General features: G+C 42.6%; 2 protein-coding genes and 1 pseudogene across 7 annotated transcripts in view; 1 reads left to right on the forward strand and 2 right to left on the reverse strand.

Annotated features, from left to right (window-relative positions):
• Nucleotides 1-22,386, reverse strand: part of DOCK4 (dedicator of cytokinesis 4) — a 421,803-nt gene extending 399,417 nt beyond the window's left edge. For all 6 annotated transcript variants that reach the window (XM_088018529.1, XM_028104818.2, XM_088018530.1 and 3 more), the window contains exon 1: nucleotides 22,039-22,386. In XM_088018529.1, coding sequence (XP_087874655.1) covers nucleotides 22,039-22,075 — 37 coding nt within the window. In that variant the 5' untranslated portion in view covers nucleotides 22,076-22,386. The remainder of the gene's footprint in view (nucleotides 1-22,038) is intronic.
• LOC148162526 (large ribosomal subunit protein eL38 pseudogene) lies at nucleotides 18,954-19,262 on the reverse strand (annotated as a pseudogene).
• Nucleotides 21,970-22,562, forward strand: part of ZNF277 (zinc finger protein 277) — a 105,822-nt gene continuing 105,229 nt past the window's right edge. Inside the window, exon 1 of the mRNA XM_028104827.2 lies at nucleotides 21,970-22,061. The gene's annotated coding sequence lies outside the window, so the exon portion shown is untranslated. The remainder of the gene's footprint in view (nucleotides 22,062-22,562) is intronic.

A 22,562-nucleotide genomic window follows, 5' to 3' on the forward strand; every position in this document is an offset into this window, starting at 1 on the left:
CAAGATTTTACTTACATGTAAAATCTAAAATCGTCAAACACATAGAGCAAAGAGTAGAACTGTGATTGTCAGAGGCTAAATAAAGGGTGATTGGAAGCAGGATCACAGGGCTGACATGGATGGACAGCAGATGTATTTATATCTCACTGGTATAAAGAAAACAACTTTTTCTGTCCATGCACTGCCTTCTGTGTTAACAGGTCTACAGTGGAGCATGGACATGTGTACCCAACTGGCTCACAATGAGCTGACAGAGGGCTGCCCCAGGGATGAGAATTTCAGGATAAGGGCCAGGAACCTCAGTTGTCATCCGATCACTACCTTTTTGCATCTTTTGAATTTTATACCATATACTATCAAGTAGATGTAAGAATATCCATTCTGAAGCACCTACCTTCAAATACCAAAGTTACATCCTTGCCCTGCATGATCTCAGACAAGTTACCTGATCTCTGTACCTCACTTTCTTGGGCCAAAAAATGAAACTAACAGTACCTATCCCCATAGGGTTGTCATGATACATAAAAAGGGCTTAGAGCAAAGCAGACACATGGTGAGCCTCAATTTTAAGTATTACAGTTATTATTATTATATATAATTTTTCAAATATATAATTTTTAAAATACATTAGTTTTTAAAAGACAGCTAAATTTATAATATACTTCTATGGAAAAATACATTAAAGGTTGCAAAACTTAAATAATGTGATCACATTTTTATTTTTTTAATATTTATTTATTTTAGAGAAAGAGTGTGCATGCACAAGCATGAGCAGGGGGAGGGGCAGAGGGAGAGGGAAAGAAGCTGACTCCCCGCTGACTGCAGAGCCCAATGGCGACACTCAATCCCACAACCCTGACATCACAACCTGAGCCAAAATCAAGAGTCAAACACTTAACCAACTGAGCCAACCAGGCACCCCAATGATCACATTTTTAAAAAGACACACAGCAACAGAATGTTAAAGAATCCAGAAGGCTCTACCCCAAAGCATCAGTAATGATAACATAAAAAGGAGAGTGGGGGAAGGTGAAGAGAAACTTCAGCTTCATACTCTATATTCTTCTTTGTTGTGAAGTTTTAATCACAAACGTGCAAACTGTATGTGTGAGAGACAAAATGTAGAGCTCACAGAGCACAAAAGTCTTGTTTCACTAAAGAAAGTAGAGGATCAGGTCAAGTAATAAATAACACCCCTTTCATCCACTGGAATGAAAGAGGAAGCAGGTCAACCAATAGGGATCAAAATGTCAGCTAACAACCAACCCCACACGGAACGACATAGCTGGATGTGTACACACCTGCTCACTACCAAGGCAGAACATATAAGACCTAGAAGCGCAAACATAGAACACCTCATAAACACCTGGTTCCCTGGAGATCAGCTGGTGACTCCTTCCTAACAGTGGAGCCCTGCTCCTACCGTCACGGACCTTGGACAATGGCTCCCAGAAGCATGAGCCAGGTCTTTTCCCAAGGGGCTTTGTAAGTCTGCTCCTTCACAAACCCCTGTGTGACCCCCAAAATCCCTCCTGGGGCTTGTGGCAGGTCTTGAGCAAAGGAGTTATGGATGGTATCATGACCAATTATTCCAACTAGAGCTGATTTCCATCTTGAACTTAAGGTCATCCATAGTAATTCCTTATGCTTGTAAAGCCCTTTATAATTTCCATGGCTTCACAAGAATGATCTCACCAGATCATGATAATTACATTGTGAATAATCGAGGTAGGTATTATGATCCCTGTTTACAGAGCAAGAAACTAAAGCTTAATACGCTTCCCATACTTAGAACGTTTTTAAATAAAACTGACATGGGCTATAAAAATGATAAGGAATCCACAGGAAACTAGTAATACTGAACTACAGAGTAACCAGGACACACAGCACTGACAATGTGGAGGCTGAGTGTGGTCTGGGGAACACAGCAACAAAGTACGGGCTGGCACACTGATATTCTCGTCTACACACGGTGGCCACCCATCGGGACCTCGTTCAGTCCACTACTCAGACATGTCCATATACAAAGCATGTGGTAAATGGTGGAAGCCCTGCAGACAGGGAAAATACATATACAAAAGAACAAACTGAGATAGTCCTTCAAACAGCAGAGCTGGGCTGTCTTTACCTGTCACATTTTATTTGTGCTCTGCTGGTGACTTCATTCCCTGGGCCTTAACTGTGTCATCATGAAAATGGGAAACTATCTCCTCCTATCTACTTCTAAGACACTAAAAGAGATCAAAGAGGACAAGTGAGAAAGCATTGCAATTTTTAAAAAATCCCCATATTAATGGAACAGGGTATTATTATTCTACACACAGGAAAGGTGTCATTTAAGCACTCAAGTCATTTTCTATCAGACCTCATGACTTCACAAGGGGGTGGGAACATGGGTCATCCTCAGTGAGCTATCTGGGGCAAAAGTCACTTGAAATAAAAGACACCCTCAGTCTGACCACAATACTTAACTTACAGGATGGTGTTATCATTACATCTCCCTGGTACTGCCACAGAGCCCTCCCTCTGCCCTATCCAAAGACTTGGCAGGTCTCTACCATTGTGCATTCTGTTTTCATTACCTGCCTTACCCACATTATGAGTGCACTGTCCTACACTGCCTTTCCTAAGTGGAATCCAGCCTTTTCTACATGACCTGACAGATGCTGATGACATCAAGGTGGGAAGGTACCTGCCATCACTGGCTGCAGCTGAGGGAAGGGGTAGATGTGTCCATCCCAGCTGCACTTGGGGCTGTTGCAACACCGGGCTCCTAGAAGCAGCCCCTGTTCAGCTGAGTCTCAGCCAAAACTCCCTTCTGATGAGCCCTGGGGCAGTGATGGGCTGGCCTAGAGAATCTCACTGGGACATCATGCACACTCTCAATAAGGAACAGATGATCAAGGGCCCAGCCCAATGCAAAGGTTTCAAAATCACAGGCTTCTAACCATTAGCTTTGGCTCTATGTCAGTAAACACCTTACACTCTCATTCATCCTAGTGGAGTTGCTGGTTTCAAAAGAAGTAACGTGCTGCAATTATAACTATGGATTTTGTCAACAGCTTATCTTTAGGGTAGTCGACACCCCCCAAGTCCCATACTACTACCAACAACCCAAACCAAAACAAATGGGCAACAAAGACCTGACTGGGGAGACACCATAACATAGTGGTGAAGGCACTGGGCTTTGGAATGTGACAGAAAATCAGAGCTCCACAACTCATTAGCCTTGAAATCTTCTGCAGGTTCTATAACACTTCTGTGCCTCAGTTTCTCATTTGTAAAACTGGGATGAAATAATATGCAGTTGTCATGAGCAGAGACCGAAATGTCTACACAACCCTGGCATGGTGCCTAACACAAAAATGAGTTTCAGTACACATTTACTATTATTCTATAAATGAGGTGCTGCCTGTAATAGTCTGTATCATCACAAAATATGGTTGTGTTAACAATTTGACATCAAATTAACATTAGTACTGAGGTAGAAATATAAATGTAAGAATCTTCCCATTGTGCTTAATGAGACACCCACAGAAAAACAGGAGAATTTGGACATAATGGTCACCAATTATGTCATAACAGTTTTCCCCTTTGGAAATACTAAAAACACAAAAAAAGTCACTACCCCCTTTAGAGTACTGCAAGAACTCTGGAGGGTGATAGAATTTCAGAGGCCTACAGAAGATGTGGCGTATTAGAGAAACAAAGGTCCCCCAGCAAAAATGCCATGGCTATCAAAAAAAAAAAAAAAAAAGAATCAGAAGGGGGTCCCTAATTATACATTTTTGTACACATTCATGTATTTCTTTTTTTATTTAAGATTTCATTTGAGAGAAAGAGAGAGAGCAAGCATGCAGACGCGCACAAGCAGGGGCAAAGGCAGAGGGAGAGAGAATCCTAAGCAGGCTCTGTGGAACCCAACACAGAGTTCGATCCCATGACCCTGAGATCACGACCTGAGCCAAAACCAAGAGTCAGACCCCTAACTGACAGAGCCACCCAGGAGCCTCTGTTTCTCTTTAAAAAAAAAAAAAAAAAAAAAAAAAAAAGGCAATTAATAATGATGCCTAGAGGGAGAAAAAAACCCAAATGTTTTTAAAAGCTAACCATGAGATAGACTAGCATTTGTCAGTTAGTTGCCTTTTTCTTTTAAATCCTGCTTAAAATGTGCAATTGCCCAAATAAGTTTAAGTATGCCAAAATACTAAGAAATTACAAAACTCAATACCAAAATAATTCATGTGTTACAACCATAATTACTTCTATAGTTAGAAAATTATTATCCTCCTGAGAAAATCCTGGCAAACTGCTTAAACCATTTCCCTTCTGAGTGAATCTAGGAGGAACAAAATGAAAAATCAAACACTTTGATGTCCCTATGCCTGAAAAGACTTTATCTCCATCAATTACCTACACACAAATAATTTCAAACACCTATGCAATGATGTAATTCCCTAGCTTATGAGGTCTTCCTTCTACCTCCACCCCATTTTCATTGTCACACTTGTTTCTGTGGAATAAATACGAAGGAAAGCTTTCTTCCTGTTTCTGTGCCCTCAGCTTTTTGCAACTCTTTGTCTGATCTACTCCAGACAACCACAGCCAGAAAGGAAATGCGAAGGAGGGTAGGGTTTGGTTTTGCTCTCAAAAGCCACCATTTCTCAGATGGAAAATAAGGATGTCAATGCCATGATGACATTTTGCCTTGTGCCACAATGATTAATAGTCCTAATTTTTTCCAATTAGGGAAGTAATCTCAACCAGTCAGTGGAATCTGACCAGTCTTACACAGTGTGGCCTCTGAGTGGTGTAATTTGGATGTGAAATGAGATCTAGGATGATTCTTTTCTTTTTGACAGTTAAATGTAATATATTTCCATCCCTGAGCTTTTTTCACAACTAAACAAGAAAAAATGCTTTTCAGAAATAAATTATTTCCAAATCTGACCCCTTCAATCAATTTGTTTTCTTTGAATTGGTACAATGTGACTCGAAAATAGGCAACGGGATTTAGTTTATTCATTTGAATAAGTTAATAACCCTGGCAAATGCCTATTAGGGACAGAAAGACAGGGGAATAGAGTGGCTTAATGTGATATTTATCAAACACTTACCAAAATTCACACAATCAAATTCCATAGGGAATTGCCCAAAAGGTTTGAGATAACACATAAAGCTGCAAATGCAGTAAATGGTCTGGCACAAGTGAAGACCACAAAGAGTAAGGGTCTCATACACTTCACCTTCAGCTACCTAAACACAAACTGAAACATTTCAGATGCAGACTGTTTCAATCAGTTCCAATGACATCTAGTCAGAGTGCCCAAGGAAATCTCTAACTTACAATGGAATTCTAGAATTTCAAGGAATATTGGAAATCCCTTCATCCAACTCTCATTTTACAGAGAGGCTTTAAGAAGTCCCTAAGAGATACACGCCTTCATATAGTTCGTACAGGTATTACGAAAGAACCAAAATTAGAACCCTAGGCTCTTGCTCTCATAAACTCCCATTAGCCCTTTGAATTAGGTTCTTTATATTATGATGGTATCAAACAAATGCTTTTTTCAGACATGAAAGCTTTACTGCATCAATATAAATGGGGCAAACTGTCTCCCATGGCAAATGCAATAACTCCATGACAATCCGTACCCCACAAACCAGAAGACTTCTCCACCACCAATGAAAGCAGGAAGATGTCAGCTCATCAACAGAATTCGGACAGTAATTTCAAAGCCGAAGAGAAATTTAGCTGCAATACTCTAGTGTCATTACAATGCATTCTGGTACATCAGTGATTTTCAAACTTGGGTTTTTACAGTCAAGTTTTCTTATTTTTTTTTAAATGAATTCTTGGATAGAACCCCAACATATAAAGCCAATAAACACAGCATTTTATCCTAATAAATTTGTTTAATATTTTCAAAATTTTATCTGCTCAATATCAATTAAGAATAACGATCAGAGTTCCTGTTAGCTCTTACCACACTACTATGCAAATTAGAGAGTATCCCTTCTTGTCAAAGGCAACATTCCCAAACCCAGCCACCTTGTGCAGAGCACAACCTGCAGTCCCACACACAGGGCATGACAGATGGCTTCTAATAAAATGTTCTCATGAATAAGGCTGTTCTCATGAAAACAACAACAAAAAATGAGAAGCTGGGGCGCCTGGGTGACTGACTCTTGATTTCAGCTCAGGTCCTGATCTCAGGGTTGTGAGATCCAACCGAACCCTGCATAGGCTCTGAGTTCAGTGGGGAGTCTACTTCTCTCCTCCTTCTCCCTCTGCCCCTCCCACGGTGTGTGCTGTCTCCCTCTCTCTAAAAATAAATAAATTTTTAGGGACACCTGGGTGGCTTAGTCGGTTAAGCGGCTGCCTTCCGCCTGGGTCATGATCCCAGGGTACTGGGATCGAGTCCCACATCGGCTCCTTGCTCAGCAGGGAGCCTGCCTCTCCCTCTCTATCCCTCTGCTTGTGCTCTGTCAAATAAAATCTTTAAAAAACAAAAAAATAAAATAAAAATAAATAAATTTTTAAAAAATGAGAAACTATGAATGGTAAGTGTAGTGTATCTCTTCAGCATGTCATAGATCTCTGTATTTTTTGGTGACAGTGCTGTTTCTCACCAAAGGCTAAGTGCATACTTGGTAGCAGTTTTGGTTTTTTTTGTCTGTTGATAACAGCCTTGCAATCTTGGGATACTCTTATTCTGAAAAAGCAGCAGTATGAAACTTCTGTTGCAAAGTTGAATCACTGACAAGTTGGAAAAGAACCCCAAATGAGCAGGAAGCACTAAAAATGTCTAAGATACAAACAGACCCTTACCTATAGAGAACAAACTGGTCGTTGCCAGAGGGGAGGTGGGTGGGGGATGGGGGAAACAGGTGATGGGGATTAAGGAGTGCCCTTGCCTCGATGACCACAGGGTGATGTATAGAAGTGTTGAATCACTATATGGCACACCTAAACTCATATTACGCTGCATGTTAACTAACTGGGATTAAAATAAAAACTTCAAAAAAAATGTCTGAAATACAAGGTTAGCCAGAAGACCTTTTTTTTTTTTTAAGATTTTATTTATTTATTTGATAGAGAGAGACACAGCGAGAGAGAGAGAGAGAACACAAGCAGGGGGAGTGGGAGAGGGAGAAGCAGGCTTCCCGCCGAGCAGGGAGCCCGATGCGGGGCTTGATCCCAGGACTCTGAGATCAACCTGAGCCAAAGGCAGACGCTTAATGACTGAGCCACCCAGGTGCCCTAGCCAGAAGACTTTCTACAATTACTTACTACATGGTGGCCAGACCATGTGACAAACAGATGTGCCTGAGCATCTTCCGGCATGTGAATGGAGTCCGGCAGCCGCATGCCGCTGTGGAGACTTGACTTGTGAAGAGTCCATGAAAAATTTAGACCTACCCACACTGACTCAAATAAAATTTATTTTATTTTTTCATAGTATAAATCATATTATAAAGTATGTAGTAAATATTATACTAAGTGCAGAGAATACAATAGGAAAAAACGCAGTCCTGTCTTCAGAGTTTAGTGGTTAGTAGATCTCGTCTGCTGTTGAAATAGCACTCACACATTTTTCGTTTTTATTCTCTATGTGGATTTTTTAATGCCAATTTTATATGGTCACAAAACAAACAAAACCCTGATGTATGTTTCAGAATTTATGTAGGTAGCTTCATAGACTCTCGACAAATTCTGTCACTTCTCTGACAAATATTTGTCTTCCTCTGGACCAACACGTTAGGATGTTGGGGACATTCCCCCGCTAGTCTAGTTGCTTCATCTTCTCAGAGGCTGACTTATGCATTCTGGAGAACCTGGTACAGAAACCTAACAAATAACGACAACACACTAAGTTTAGAGATTTCCCCTTCTTCCAAGGAACCCATTCACTCTGATCTGAATGTTCATGCCTCCTCCCCAATTTGTATATTGAAATCCTAATGCCCAATGTGATGGTATTAGGAAGTGGGGCATTTGGGAGATGCTTAGGTCATAGGGGTAAAGCCTCATGAATGGGCTTACTGCTCTTATAAAAGAGACCCCAAAGAGCTCCACAGGTCCTTGTGCCACGTGAGGACACAGCCAGAAGTCCACAATCCAGAAGAGTGTCTCACCAGAACCTAACCATGCTGGCACCCTGTTCTTGAGCTCCCAGTGTCTACAACTATAAAACATAAATCTCTGTTGATTATAAAGCTACTTAATCTGTGGTATTTTGTTATAACAGCCTGAATGCACTAAGACTCCATTCATTCACTGACTCACCACTTACTGGGCCTACTAAAAGTTAGCTCTGTATTTATCATCCAGGGAAATCAAAGCTGAAGAGCACAGCATCTCTGGCTTCAAAGACTTCAGAAGCCTGTAGCAATGGTAGACAGTTCAAACGGCAGTAGGAAGGGTCCTGAAAGAGGCACAGGTACAGATGTGGAATGGGGGACAAGAGTTTTCATTTCTGTGAGGAGTCAGAAATGGAAGCTCTTAGAGACAAGACACCACAGGTTTTCCAAGTAAAGAAGGGGGAGGAGGGTGGCCAAGCAAGGCAAAGTTCCAGCAAGCAAAGAGACCTAGATCTGAGAAACTGTAAGGGGTTCCCTAGGATGGAGCCCAGGGTATGGGACAAAGATCCACCTGGCACTGGACTGGACTGCAGAAAGGAGCCAATTTAAAAAGGGCCTCGTGAGCTATGAAATGACTGTGAACTCTACCCTAAATGCAAAGGAAACACTATAGGTATTGTTTCTCCAGACAAACCACACCAAACAAAAATTCGCTTTACAAAACACATCACTTGCAGTTTAATGCAGAGCATGTTCTAGAGAAAGAAGAGACTACATAGGAGACAAATTGAGAGGCTACTGCAGTAATTTAAACAAGGGGCACCTAACACCAAGGTTGCTCAAGGCACCAGCTCACTGGCTCTGCACAATGAGGCTTCCCCGAGCACAGACCGGGCAGAGTGAGATGCCTGGGCCCATGCAAAGCTAGGGTTTCCAGCATCAGAACCACAAGTGTCACAGATTAGGGCTTCCGTGGTTCTTATTATCAACCACCATATCCCTTCTAAGTCTCCCAGACACACACCCCTGGTCACTGAGAACTTGCAGTTTTACTCCAGGGTCCCTCCTTGTTCCTGGTCAGGCTTGGCTAGGGTCCATCCTCATTCATGGACACACACTTCTATTCCCTTCTGGTCACACAGCCCGGTCTCGTCCTTGCCTCTCAACCACCTATTCCCCACACCCTTCTGGCACCATCAACTCCTGACCCATCCGGTGGCCTCTCCAGCACCACTGTGCTCTATCACATCCCCCACCTACAAGCAGGCAGCACACTGTGGGGCCGACCACCACCACCAGAGACTAATGTGGAACAAAAAGACGATGTGGGTACAGGTTTCCCCTGCTATCCGAAAGTAGAGCATTCCTCTGAAAACTTTCATAAGAAAGTTCATAAGAAAAGGCATAAGACAAAGAAGCAATTACCATTAATTTACATGGAAAAATTTATAAGCATTCCCAGACTCAAAAAATAACCTCTCTTAGGCCTTTTCTGATAGGCGGCTTGATGCTGAGAGGCTGAATATGGTTCCCAGGGAAGTGCTTGGTGGTGCCACTCTCTAACAGCTCTCTGCAAAACAGATGCTGAACGCTATTTTCACTTTTTGCCTTTTTTGTAAAAGCAACAATCCTCTTTGGATTTCTTTCAGTCTCCAAAAACAGGTACTACTATAGGTCTGTCATAAAAGGGAAGTGGTATAGGGCAAACTTTTGCAAAGCAGCAGATACCTGCACATACTGCACACACTTCTGGTATTAATACCAGCATCTCATTTAAAAAGTAAAGAATGGTGACCAATGTCTTCATCACTATCCATGGAACCCCAAAGCCTGGGGCCAGGCCTCCAAACTCTGGCTGTAGGCCTGCCTGTGTGCACAGAGGAAGGTGGTATACCACAACAGGGCTACAGCTTTGGACTTGGACAGTGTGTCCAAATCTCAGCTCTGCCACTTACCAGCTGGGTCACCTTGAACACATCACTTACCCTCTCCAGATTTGCACTAAGGCTTCAGTGTGTTTGCATGGGACCAATCACACAGGCATAGACACACAAGCATTCATCTTTAAGTTTCTTCCCTGCTTACCCACTCTTAGTTTTCTGTAACTTAAGCATTTAACTATGGTTTTCATTTATCGCTCCAAAATTCTCTTGAAAAATAAGAAATACTGAATCTTTCTTCCTCTGCCCAATCTTAGAAGGAAACTACAAGAAAAGGCAAACCATTTTCTAAGGTCCTTAACATGGTGAGGTGATAGGAATGTGCTGGGGGACGGGGCAAGGGGACATGGGGGGTGGGACATGGAAAATGCCCAGTAGGAAGAGGAAAAAGGTTTTCCAGCTATTTAAAGTACAACACGGCTCAAGTGTTTATATTGGACAATCCTGACAGCTGTTGACTCACTTCTATGCAGAGTATCTTAAAATGAAACTTCTATTCTTTTGTTGTACAAGTTCTGAGTTTTCCAGGATATGAGACACTCCCTCTGCAGGGCTGTTTCCTCAGGCTTACAAGTAATACCACCATCCCAAGTCCTTATCTTCATTTTAAAGCTTGAGGGGAAATAACTGTCTTAACCTTCACACTGATTTCTCTGTTTATGCACTGCCTTACTGAGTTTTTAAAAAATAGATAACACCTACCTTGAATAAATGTACAAATTAAATGAGATAAAAATATGATACACGTCTTGCTTTATCACTTGTTCATGGATCCAGATCTATGCCTCCTTATATGCCCCATCAAGCTAGCACACTGCCTTATACGTTGTAGGCATACTCAATAAATAATTATCCAATGTAAGTTTTTCCGTCAATGTGTCACAGGATATGCCTTTATAGTTACCACGAAGGGAAACAAAAAGAGGTAGCAAGTAAATTCTTACAGGGATGTACTACCAGCTATCAGGGAAAACATAATTAAGGACAGAAAATAGGGGGAAAATTTCCCCAAATATTGCCTTATTCTCCGCAGGGACCTGGCATTCAACACCCAGGCCTTTCAAAAACAAAGGATACCAAAGTGATGTCTCCAACCAAATTTCCATATAATAAAACTGCATTTCCCTGCTTAAATGCTAGCCTTAATGGTCAAACCTATCACCTTGGGTTCTTTATAAATAATTATGGCAGGAAGACATGAAGCATCTCAAGACCCTACTTCTCTGGATGCTTTCTAGTTGGATGCTTTGAAGGCATCCAATGTGATTTGATGCCTTAAGACAATGTAAGTATCTTTGCAAACAAGCCGTATTCAAATAAACATATGCCTAGAGCAGATAATCGTCATCAAACAGTCCGACTCAGCTAAGTCTGTGCTTCTGAGCGTGGGCCAGGGGAGTCCGACCTCAGCCATGGCAAGGATCTACGCTGATTACATCTATTACACTGAGGTCCAGAATTCAGCTTCTATTTACTTTGTCCCTCTTCCTAGTACCCAAAACTGTTCAAATCCATTGTGTTAGCTCGGGCTGCCATAACAAAACACTATAGACTAGGTGATTTAAATGACAGGAATTTATTTTCACACTGTTCTGGAGGCTGTGAGTTCAAGAACAAGGGCCAGCAGGATCAGTTTCTGGCCAGAGACCTCTTCCTGGCTTGTGGATGGCTGGGTCTTACTGTGTCCTCACAAGGCCCTTCTTAGGTACCCATGTGTGCAGAGAGCAAGCAAACTCTCTAGGGTTTCTTCTTAAGAGAACACTAATCCTACCCAATCAGGGCCCACCCTTGTGACCTTGTTTAGTCTTTCTCACCTCCTTACTCCAAATACAGCCATGCTGGGGGTAGGAGCTTCAATATATGAATGGGGGGGTGGGGACACACAGAAACATTCAGTCTATAACACCCATGAATAAGAAATTATTCCCCTGATTGCTAACTAAAACCTCTTAGACTTGTTGACTCTCTCTGTTGATGAATTTCTCTTGCATAAATGATCCCAGGGCCCACCTCTCTTGCATAAAAGATCCCAGGGCCCACTGAGTTCACAGAACAAGGGAAAGTGAGCAGTGACACCCACATCCGTTCTCTAAATGAATACATCATGGAGAGAACAGCATTTTTATCTTAAGTGAGTTTGAAGCTCTTTTTCAAAGAAGGATAAGGGCTTTTTTTCAAAGACTTCTACCTCAAGGTCATCTGAAAACACAGATTCACTGTGGCTGAGGAAGCATGAACAGGGCAGAGACATCACAAGTAATCAGACAGTACACCAAGGAAAGCCACTTTGAAACTCTGGAACAGAGTACTTCCTGGACATAAATGACAAAGTAAATTCAGATATTCCAGACTCAAGTTCCACCAGTCTAACTCTAATCCTGAGAGGAAACTCTACAGGAAATAACGGTCAGCTTATAAAAGAGCATAGATCATTATTTCTGATTATAAAAGAAATTCATGTTAATTTTGGAAATTATTAAAAGTACAAAGTTAAAACAATGCCACTTCTCAACTGAAACAATTGGTTATAACAACACAGCAACATGGGATTTTGTATCCCAATTCTTCATTTCTCTTAAGTACTCATCAGTGTATTTTTAACATAACTTATACCTAGTGTTCTAACATGGGGCCGAGAATGCAAGTATCTGGTTGTCTGAATCATTTTCTATTAATTACAGCTGGGAATATTCGGTGAAATGTAGAGTACAATTAATATACATATAATTCTCCTTAAAAAAAAAAAAGCAAATTGAAGAAACAGCAAATTTTACTATGTGTGTAATTTTGTAGGAATGCTATCTTTTTTTACTGTTTATTATCCAGATTTCTGGAGAAAAATCTCAGTAATTTCTCCTATCTTTATTCTTTCTGCAACTACCTATTTATGTTTGAATTTTCATGTTTCTTTGAGAGCCCAGGTAACCTCTTAGGCTTGCTATCAAGGAAGCCCTACCACCAACAGACTCTTCAACCAACTTCGGACGCCTCAGGAGAATTACCAACAGGCTCTCTCCTCTCCCCAGGACCCAGGTGAAGGCTGTTTTGCCTCCCATACCCGCATGCCCATGCTACCAAACATGTTCACCTAGGGTCACCAGTGACAGGCAAGATACTTTATTTTGAAGAAAAGAAAAAGACATAGAACACAATCTCTACATTTCTGCTTAGAGATTTCAGGGAGACATTTTTAGGTTAATGTCCAACTAATACTCATAAAAATAAACAAATTGCTTGGTTTATGAAAATGATTTACAACTGGGAGAGGAATGGTTATCTAATTCACCAAGGGGAAGACTTGCTAATTTCATAACCAGAAGAATTCCCATACTCACCCGGGACATGAATAGGGGTGGATAATACACATATGTATTGGCAATTTCCAACAGCCTCCCTATATGAATGTCATGCTTTCCCTTCTTCCTTCCCAGCTAAGAAACAGTCATGTTTTAGTTTATTACTAAGTGACAGATGCCTGTTTCTAGATTTAGTTGCTTTCCTTCTTCTGTAGGGATGCAAATGTGATCACTGGTTCTTGAACCTCCCTGCAGTGCTTTGAAGGTGGCTGAAAATGAAAGCGTGTTGAGTCCCCCTTACAGGCCTTCCTTCAAAATGTGGTTGATGTGTACAGCTCTGAGTCAAGTTCCCGGCTATAAGCCATCATATTCCATGTGCCATGGTTTTTGGCAATTCAAGTGAGATCATCTTTTATCCCTCTGCTTCTTTGTCACCAAGAGACTGCAGGCAAAACTACAATATCCATCATGCTTTGTTACTGCAGCACTTCAAGGGCAACCAGGAAATCAGTCTTCTTATGGAGGCCAGAGTACACGTCTCAAAGACAAAGTAGCATCTTCCATAGACTCCTTTCTACCCATCCACCAACCCCCTTCCCGTCCCAGTTGTTTCTGAAGTGGTTATCCCTCAATGGAAATACAAAGACGGGGTGGAAAGAGAAGGACGATAGATGCCTCAGGCAGTAAAGGAAACACTCCAGGTTGAAAGTATTAATCTGACCTCTAAACTGGTGACATGGGGACAGACAATGGTCTTCCTGCCCAGGTCACTGAAGCTGCTCTGCTTAATGAAAGAAAGCAGAGAGAAACCACCAATTGGTTTTCTTAATCCAATTCCACCTGCCTTAGGGAAATTACTCCCAAATTTTGGCAACAGGCTTTATGTCAGACTTGATTTTTAATATTATCAACGTTTGCCTCTTTATGTGCATTTATTGGTATTTCAGTGGGAAGTTATTTTAGGGGAAGGGAGCCCAATGCCTTCTTAAGCTGGAATCCCTTACTTCAAATGACATGATTTTCAGGAGTGCAGTAGTATAACTTTAAGAATTCTAAATTTGACCTTGTGGTTCCTAAGAGATACTATATATCTACCACACACATACATACACACACACACACACACACACACACGAAATCTGTATAATACTAATATATTGCTTTGGATATCTGAGCATTTTCCCATTTTTGGATGTGTATACACTTATATGCTGTTTGAGGAATGTATAAATCTTGCTTATTGAAATATTTGTTCATTCTGTTTTTCAACATCCTGTTGGCGAAATCTCACAAACATGCACAATCTGGCGTGAGATTTTTGCTTGGGAGAGAACTGTCACAGAAACAGAGGTAACTAATGTCTTAGCCAGGCAAGGCACTAATGGGAAGCAAGAAAAGACCATAAAATTTAGTTTACTACCAACTCTACCTGGACAGGTAATATTTCCTCCTTTAGAGTGCTCTGTACCCATATTAATAAAGTGCTCCAAGATCACTGCTCTTTGGAAATTTAGGACCTGTCACTTTAAAATTTAGAATGAGCAAGCAGACTACATAATCAAAGTCGATACAATGAATAAAGTCTTATCTGGGTCAACCACTTCAATCGTCACACATAAACCGAAAAAACTCTGTAACCACACTCTTTACTCCAAAGCCTCCCTCCTTTGCTCCAGGCTGACTACCTACCAGCTACTGCCACCTGAATATTTGACAGGTATGGTAAACTCAAGGTGGCCAAAGGAAACTCAATCTTACACCATAAACCTGCCCTGCCTACAAAAATGTCTCATATGTTTACCCACTGTTGCAACCAGAAACTCGGGAGACACCCTAAACTTCTTCCTTTCCCTAACTCCTCACATCCAATTACCAAGCCCTGTTGCTTCCCATCTTCTAACCATCTCAGATCCGTCCAGATTTCACCATGCAATGATTGCTAAACTGGTTCCAGTACTCTCTCAAGTCATCTACTGCAAAAATCTCTCTTTTCTCATTTTTAAGTCACCCCCCTCCTCCACAAGCAACAATGTGTGTGCTTTAAAGTTTCATACTGCTCCTATTTCCAACAAAGGGAGTTTTTTAAAAAAATAATTTGCTGATTATCTCCATGTTGTAACAAAAAGAATTACTCTGATCTGTGCATTAACTGCATCTTCTCTATATGCTGCACCTTCTACAGTTTCAATCATAGTCGAGGGGTGCCTGGGTGGCTCAGGTGGTTAAAAGGCCGACTCATGATTTCAGCTCAGGTTACTATCTCAGGGTAGCAGGATCGAGCCCCGTGTTGGGCTCTGTGCTGGGCATGGAGCCTGCTTAAGATTCTCTCTCTCTTCTTCTCCCTCTACACTCCACCCCTGCCGTACGCACTCTCTCTCTCTCTTTAAAAAAAAAAAAAAAAGACAAATTAAGGCATCAAGGTGCCTTAAAAAAAAAAAAAGGTTATACAACCTGCCTTGTTTCTTCTAACAATAATCAGCAATCAACCTGAGAAAAGGCAGAAAACAATGATAGGTGGTAATCCCACAACCGACAATACAGCTCAGTAGATTTACTGCATTTATTCTTGTTACAGGAGCCAGAGATCATTTTCAAAGGACATTATGCAGAAAACACCCAAAATCGGTCACTAAGTAGTACATACCAGTCTTGTCAAAAAGATCCTAGTTGGAAGACACATGTGAACTTGAAGAGACAACTTATACAATGCATGTGATGGCTTTGGATATTTGTTTTATCTTTAATAAGAAATAATACATTAAAAGGCAGATTTTTGACAACACTGAAGGAAAAAAGTATGGTTACTAAATTCTAAGTAAAAAATATACACAAACATCTGTTAAAAAAAAAAAAAACCACAATGTCATGAATGAACTTGACTAGAAACCCCAACAGGGTCTGAGTTCCAGTCCTTCCTGTATTACAAATGTAGTATCTAGAGAAGTGCTTTTCAGACTGTGGGTAGGGATGCATTAAGGAGTCATTAAGTCAAGTTAGTGATGAACTTTTTTTTAATGATAAAGAGCGGAACATCACACAGAACACGAGCAAATACTGTTTGTTGTACTCTATGTATGTGGGCTGATGCTGATGGTATTTGTGTATACACATCAAATGAGGAAAGTAAATGTATTTCCTATTATGAGTGATATTATGAATAGGATAAATTTATTTCCTATTCAATGTATTTCCTAAACACGATTAAAAGTCACTGACATAGAGTAAGTCACTTAATCTCTATGAAGTTGCTTCCTCATCCCTTACATGGAACTTACCATTCTATTTCAGGGAGTATACCCAAATAAAATAACCTCACAATATTTTTCCAACTATAAAACATTGTATTAATATGTTATGGTTACAGCATTTTGGTTGGGTTTCCTCAGAGTATAGTGTTTCCCTGCCATATATGCTCACAGCATAAAGTCACTATGCTAGAAATTTGGACATCCTGAATCAAAGCTAATTCTGAAAATATAGTCTCCTCAAGAGTAAAGCTGGAGACAGGAAAGCCTGAAGTTTCTCAAAATTTGTCTAATCTCCTTCATAGTACCTACCATACTGCCTCTAGGAAAAAAATGAAAAAACAAAACAAAACAAAACAAAACAAAAACAAAAAAAAACACTAAAGACGAAAGACAGTATCTCTGTCTTTCTAGGGCCTCGTGAAAGAGTCCTCACTTAGTAGAATGGCCAAAAGAGGGAAACATGTTTATGGGCTACTCCCACAGGAGACCGGCTCATGAACATCAGCGGCCATCCTGCTGTCCCTGTACAGCCCTTCAACGCTACTTTGCCTGGAGACATAAATACCTCCTTTTTGCTTCCCATTTATTAAAGTGTAGAATCCTGTGCCAGGCTCTAAATGTCACAAATAATTTCAGGCAGCACATTGTTATTTAGCTGTACATGTCATCTGGACACATCATGGTACCACAAATAGGAAACATTTTAAGACACTAGTAGCTAAGAAACTGAAAACAGCTAAGGCTAAGGCATACTTGCTCTTAACTCTCCCACACAAGCTACCATTAAAGCACGCTTTTTCGAGGAAAAGATATCCCAAAGATCCTGTATAATAAGAGAAGGTACCTCTTCCCCTAACATGCAGGAAGCTTTAAAAAGGAATAGGATTCCGGGGCGCCTGGGTGGCTCAGCGGTTAAGCATCTGACTTTTAGCTCAGGTCGTGATCCCAGGGTCCCGGGATCGAGCCCCGCATCCAACTCCCTGCTCGGCGGGGAGCCTGCTTCTCTCTCCCCTTCTGCAGCTCCCTCTGCTTGTGCTCTCTGTCTCTGTCAAATAAATCAACAAAATCTTAAAAAAAAAAAAAGGAATGGGATTCCTACTTGAAATGGAGGACAGGAATAGTTTTGAGGACTCAGTGATACAAGTATTAAATACTTCTTTTAATTTATTTTTTTTAAGATTTTATTTATTTGACAGAGAGAGGGAGAGAGCACAAGCAGGGGGAACAGGAGAGGGAGAGGAAGAAGCAGGCTCCCCCGCAGAGCAGGGAGCCCGATGTGGGGCTCAATCCCAGGACCCTTGGATCATGACCTGAGCTGAAGGCAGATGCCTAACCATCTGAGCCACCCAGGCGCCCCTAAATACTTCATTTTTAAAATGACATTCATAACCTTCAGATCGGCTCCTTCTGAGTTTTGTTTCTTGTCAGGCTCAGGAACTTTTTGTACTGATCAATCCAGCACATAATCTCCCTCTAAGCTTAACCAGGCTCACACATGTTAAACATCTGGCTGGGGTTGAGAGGTGCAGTTTGCAGCTCAGTAAGACATGCTGGCTCACCTGGGAAACCTGTGCATACATGGATACTGAACAAATGAATACAGAAATGTACCTGCAATGGTTGTAATGTAACTTTCTCTGTGACTAGAGGTATGACTGATGAGGGCAGGCAGGAAGCAGATAGTGATCATAAGGAAATTTGTGAGGGGTCTATCAAGAATGCTTTTGTCACTGCCCATGGAGCTCCTCCTAGAGAGAGAGAATCAAACAGATTGAAAAATGAGTAACTATCACCTGGGTTCTGGCAGCCTGCCAGGCAGCTTTTGCTTACCTTTGATCTTCCTTAAAAAACTATGTGGGCTATGTCACAACAAAAGTGTCTTTTTTCTAACAATCTCTACACCATGGAGATATTTTTCTAACCAAAGGACACATTTGTTTGGAAGAGGTCTCAAGAACTAATACTGGGAAGGACCTCGGATACCATTTGTCCAAAAGGCTGGCACTCAGAAAGGTTAAGTGATTTACCTAAGGTCACACAGCTGGCAGCAGTGTCTAGCCTAGGACCAAGAGCTAACCAGAATTTCCCGAGAAAAATATGCCTATCATTGTGGCTATTAATACAGTTTTTTAAGTTTTTTTTTCAAGATTTTATTTATTTGGCAGAGAGAGACACAGCAAGAAAGGGAACACAACCAGTGGGAGAGGGAGAAGCAGGCTTACCACCCGAGCAGAGAGCCCAGAACCCTGGGACCATGACCTGAGCCGGAAGGCAGAGGCTTAACGACTGAGTCCCCCAGGCGCCCCGCGATTAATACAGTTTTAAAGAGACAAGGTCCCCTATCCCTCAGGACTATAGCTTTATCACTATGCCTTCTTTTTTTTTTTTTTTAAGAATTTTTAAAACTTTAATACAGTTCAAATCAGTGGGCCAGGTTCACTTCAGCTCCTTCACTGCCAAACCTGGGGGCAAGGACTGCTTCAGTTTCTCTGCCTTCTCCTTGTCCGTGATGACCAAGGTGTAAAGGTATCTGCTGCACCGAACTTTAAACTTCACATAATCCTTATTTTTCTTGATCTTGACGGATTTGGCATCCTTTCGCCTGGCCGTGAGCAAAAAGTCCTTGATTTCCTCGATTTTGCGAGGCATGGCTACAGGGGGCGCACGGGAGCGCGGGGCCGGCACAGCAAGCAGCAAGAAAGAAGGACGGAAAAGAAGCTATCACTATGCCTTCTAACTCCCTAGAATCAGTACACTTAGGTATATAAGTATACATTGTTTTAAGACCATCCATCAGTTGAAGAGTGCCCACATGTCAGGTTTGAAAAGGAAGTTCTATCTCTGATACATCTTACTACAGCTATGAAATTTAAGTAAGTTTATCCATATTAACAATATGTTGTTTGAAACAGAAACATAAATATATAAAGTCACATAATTATCTCATATATAACTGATGGTGGCTAAGAAGTATCATTGGAAAAATATACAACTTGCACTAAAACTTCAGTTATTCCAAGTTAAAGACTAATTTATTTCAAAGAATGAGGAACTGAATTACTACTACACCTGATAACAACCATTTTTGCCCATAAATTATCTTTTCCTTAGTATTTATAAGAACTAGATGAGAAAAGCACATGTATTAAGGAAGGTTAAAAAAAAAAAAAAAAACTCGCAGCATATACAGCTACAAATAGTGCTCTCCAGGGTAAGAAATAAAGTCCACACTTAAGTATCCTAGCAAAATTTTCACCACACAGACACACACACACACACAAATGCACACACCTAACGGACGGATTCTTAAAAACAGCTAAGCATTCCATAAGCCAAATGCTCAAAAATTAACAAGATGATTAACATTCCTGTATGTGTGATATTGTATAAATGAGCAGACCCCTCTCTGCCCTCACTTCTCATCTCAACCTCCTTTTCCCAACGCTGTGCTCACCCTTCTACCTCCCCCTACTCTGCAACCAAATCACAACCACCCAAAAGCAAGGTGTCTGTTGTAGCCCAAAACACTTGACCCATAATATCGGGTTTGCCATTCCAGGAAATCCCAGAGTGTGTTTTAAGCCTCTGCCCAAGGCTTATAAAGAAAGGCGAGAGAAAAACTAATCAATACCAGCACCCAGCTGTGACCTGGCATGTAAAGAAATCAAGAAAATAAATCCCATCCATAATCTGTATAATTTAACACTTGGAAGAAAGCAACATCTGGGATCGACTCCAAGCGGGACAGTGTTGCTGGATGGATCCATGCTTCTTGCACGGAGTGTTAAACCCAGTGAGCGACAAGGGGGACGCTCCAGTTCCTCACCATTTCGGCAAAGGCAGTATCTTTTCCTAGCGAGGGTTAATCTACACAAAAAGGGGGTGGAAGGAGGGGGTCAGAAGGAAAATAATAACCACCAACACCTACACTTTGCCAGTACAGTGTCTTGCAAAGGTTCCCCCCCACACACACTTGAAAGAGAGGGAAGGCTGGAACCCCTTCCCAAAGGTGGGTCTAGGACAAACTATTGTCTCGCCAAACGGTCACAATCAGAATGAAAGCTAATGAAAATATCGGAATGACTTTGTTTAATCATACAGTCCTTTCAGGGGACTCCAAAGTCCTACTATCCCCATGGGAAGTTAAAAAAAAAAAAAAAATCCCCTATGACTACGATTCCCTGGAAAGGCTTTCCAGATTTTTTAAATTACAGAAAAATTAATTTAGAACGTAAGCAGATACCTACACATTGTCTAAATCACTAGCTCTGTACCCAATTAACAAAAAAAAAAAAGTACACCAATCAGCAGGACGGGGCATTAGAGGAATAAAGATTGTTAGTAAAATCCAAAATGCTTTCACCCTCTTAAACCTTCTGAGAGGTTATAATTGCATTTGGCTGCTGCAGGCTTGTCGAAGAGCCTGGCTTCTTAACAGCCACAACCCTAAAAGGAGTAACTGTCAAGGAGAGACCCAGCTGAAATCAAACAACAAAAACGGGAACTGTAGTCAGCCTGAAATGGTAGGAGGGAAAAGAAGGGAGACTCTTGTATTCATCAGTCAACATTAATGTCCTTTGTTGTTCACCTTTGCACAGAACAGCGAGCGCTACCCTGCTCCTTTTCCTCCGAACGCCAGTGTCAGAGTAATCCTTTCCTAAAAGCTGTCTCCTCGCCTCGAAGACCCAGGTTTTCCGATTTCCCCCTCCCCATGATCACTCCACAGCTGTCCTCCACCCACCCCCAACGCGCTTACCCCGGGCCGAGAGGGTGGCCAGAAGTAAAAACATTGCTGAAATACCCGTTCCCCTCCAAAGACCAAAGAGGCGCAGATGTTGAAATTTACCAACCCCCAGCCCCTCAACACTCACACCCCAGGAACCCGGGATAGGAAGGAGGAAGGAAGCTGGGGTCGGGCTCGGTCTGTCAGCACGGCTCTTTTGAGGACGGTGCCACATTCCGCACTCGGGGAATGCCGAAGGGAGCCGGAGAAAAGGTTTTGCGCCTCCCTTCTGTTTTGAGGGTCTTCTCTCTGCGCAGTAGTTGTTGTCTCCCTCTCCACCCTGGGGAATCGTTCAGCCCATTGCCCTCTTTGGGGAAGAAGAGGAAGGAGGCTGAGGAACGCCGTTCGCCCTCCTCTTCCAACTTGACTCGCACACGCCCCGTCGCCACTCCAACTCCGCAGGCAGAGCCCGCAGCGGGAGGGCTGGCCGAGCGCTCCCCCAGCCGTCCAGGCGCTCGGGGAGCCGGTGCGGGAAACGCCGAAGGGGCGGCGAGGGGCGACGAGGGGCGAGACCCCGGCGCACATCCCCTGCCGGGAGCAGACTCGGCAAAGCCCCAAACCCGCAGCGCGATGCCAGGACTAGGCATTTCCAGCCCCGCGGTGCGAGAGGGGCGCAGGAGCAAGGACGCGAAATGCGCACCCGCTCGGGCTAGAGAGGAATAAAAGTTCGCCCCGCGGAGACTCACCCACGCCGTATTTCTCGTGCTCCGTAGGTATCCACATGGCTAAAGGGGGGTCCGGGGTCTTCGGGCTTTGTAATCCCCGCACCTTCTCCGGCTCACAACAATGCACAGCTCCTGAATAGCGGCTGCAACGCTGGAGCCCAGCGGCTCCGCGCGAGCTGTGGACGCTGGGCAAGGTCTGCGCTGGAAGCTCCCGAGCCCGGGGTTGACACCGCGCGGCTGAGGCTGCGCCGCCCGCCGCTCTCCCGGCGGCGGCTGCTCACAGTCCTCCGACGCGCTCCCGGGGACCCGGCGGCGCAGTCATTGTTCTGATTCACTGAACTAAGCTACACGCCAGGATACTCTCCGGCGCACCCCCGCCCGCCAGCGCCTCTTCCAGCCCTCCCTGTCCCAGGGTCCCTGCAGCACGCTGGGAATTGTAGTTCTGGGCCTCGCCATCCCGGAAGGGGGCGTGGCATTAGCGGCTAGGGGCGGGGATTAGGCGCCGCTCTCCACGTCCTATTGGCCCAGAACGTGATGGGGAGGCG

This window comes from Eumetopias jubatus, unplaced genomic scaffold, assembly GCF_037043125.1.
Source record: "Eumetopias jubatus isolate StellerSeaLion01/CBP00866 unplaced genomic scaffold, mEumJub1_p1.0 scaffold_14, whole genome shotgun sequence".
NCBI lineage: Eukaryota > Metazoa > Chordata > Mammalia > Carnivora > Otariidae > Eumetopias > Eumetopias jubatus.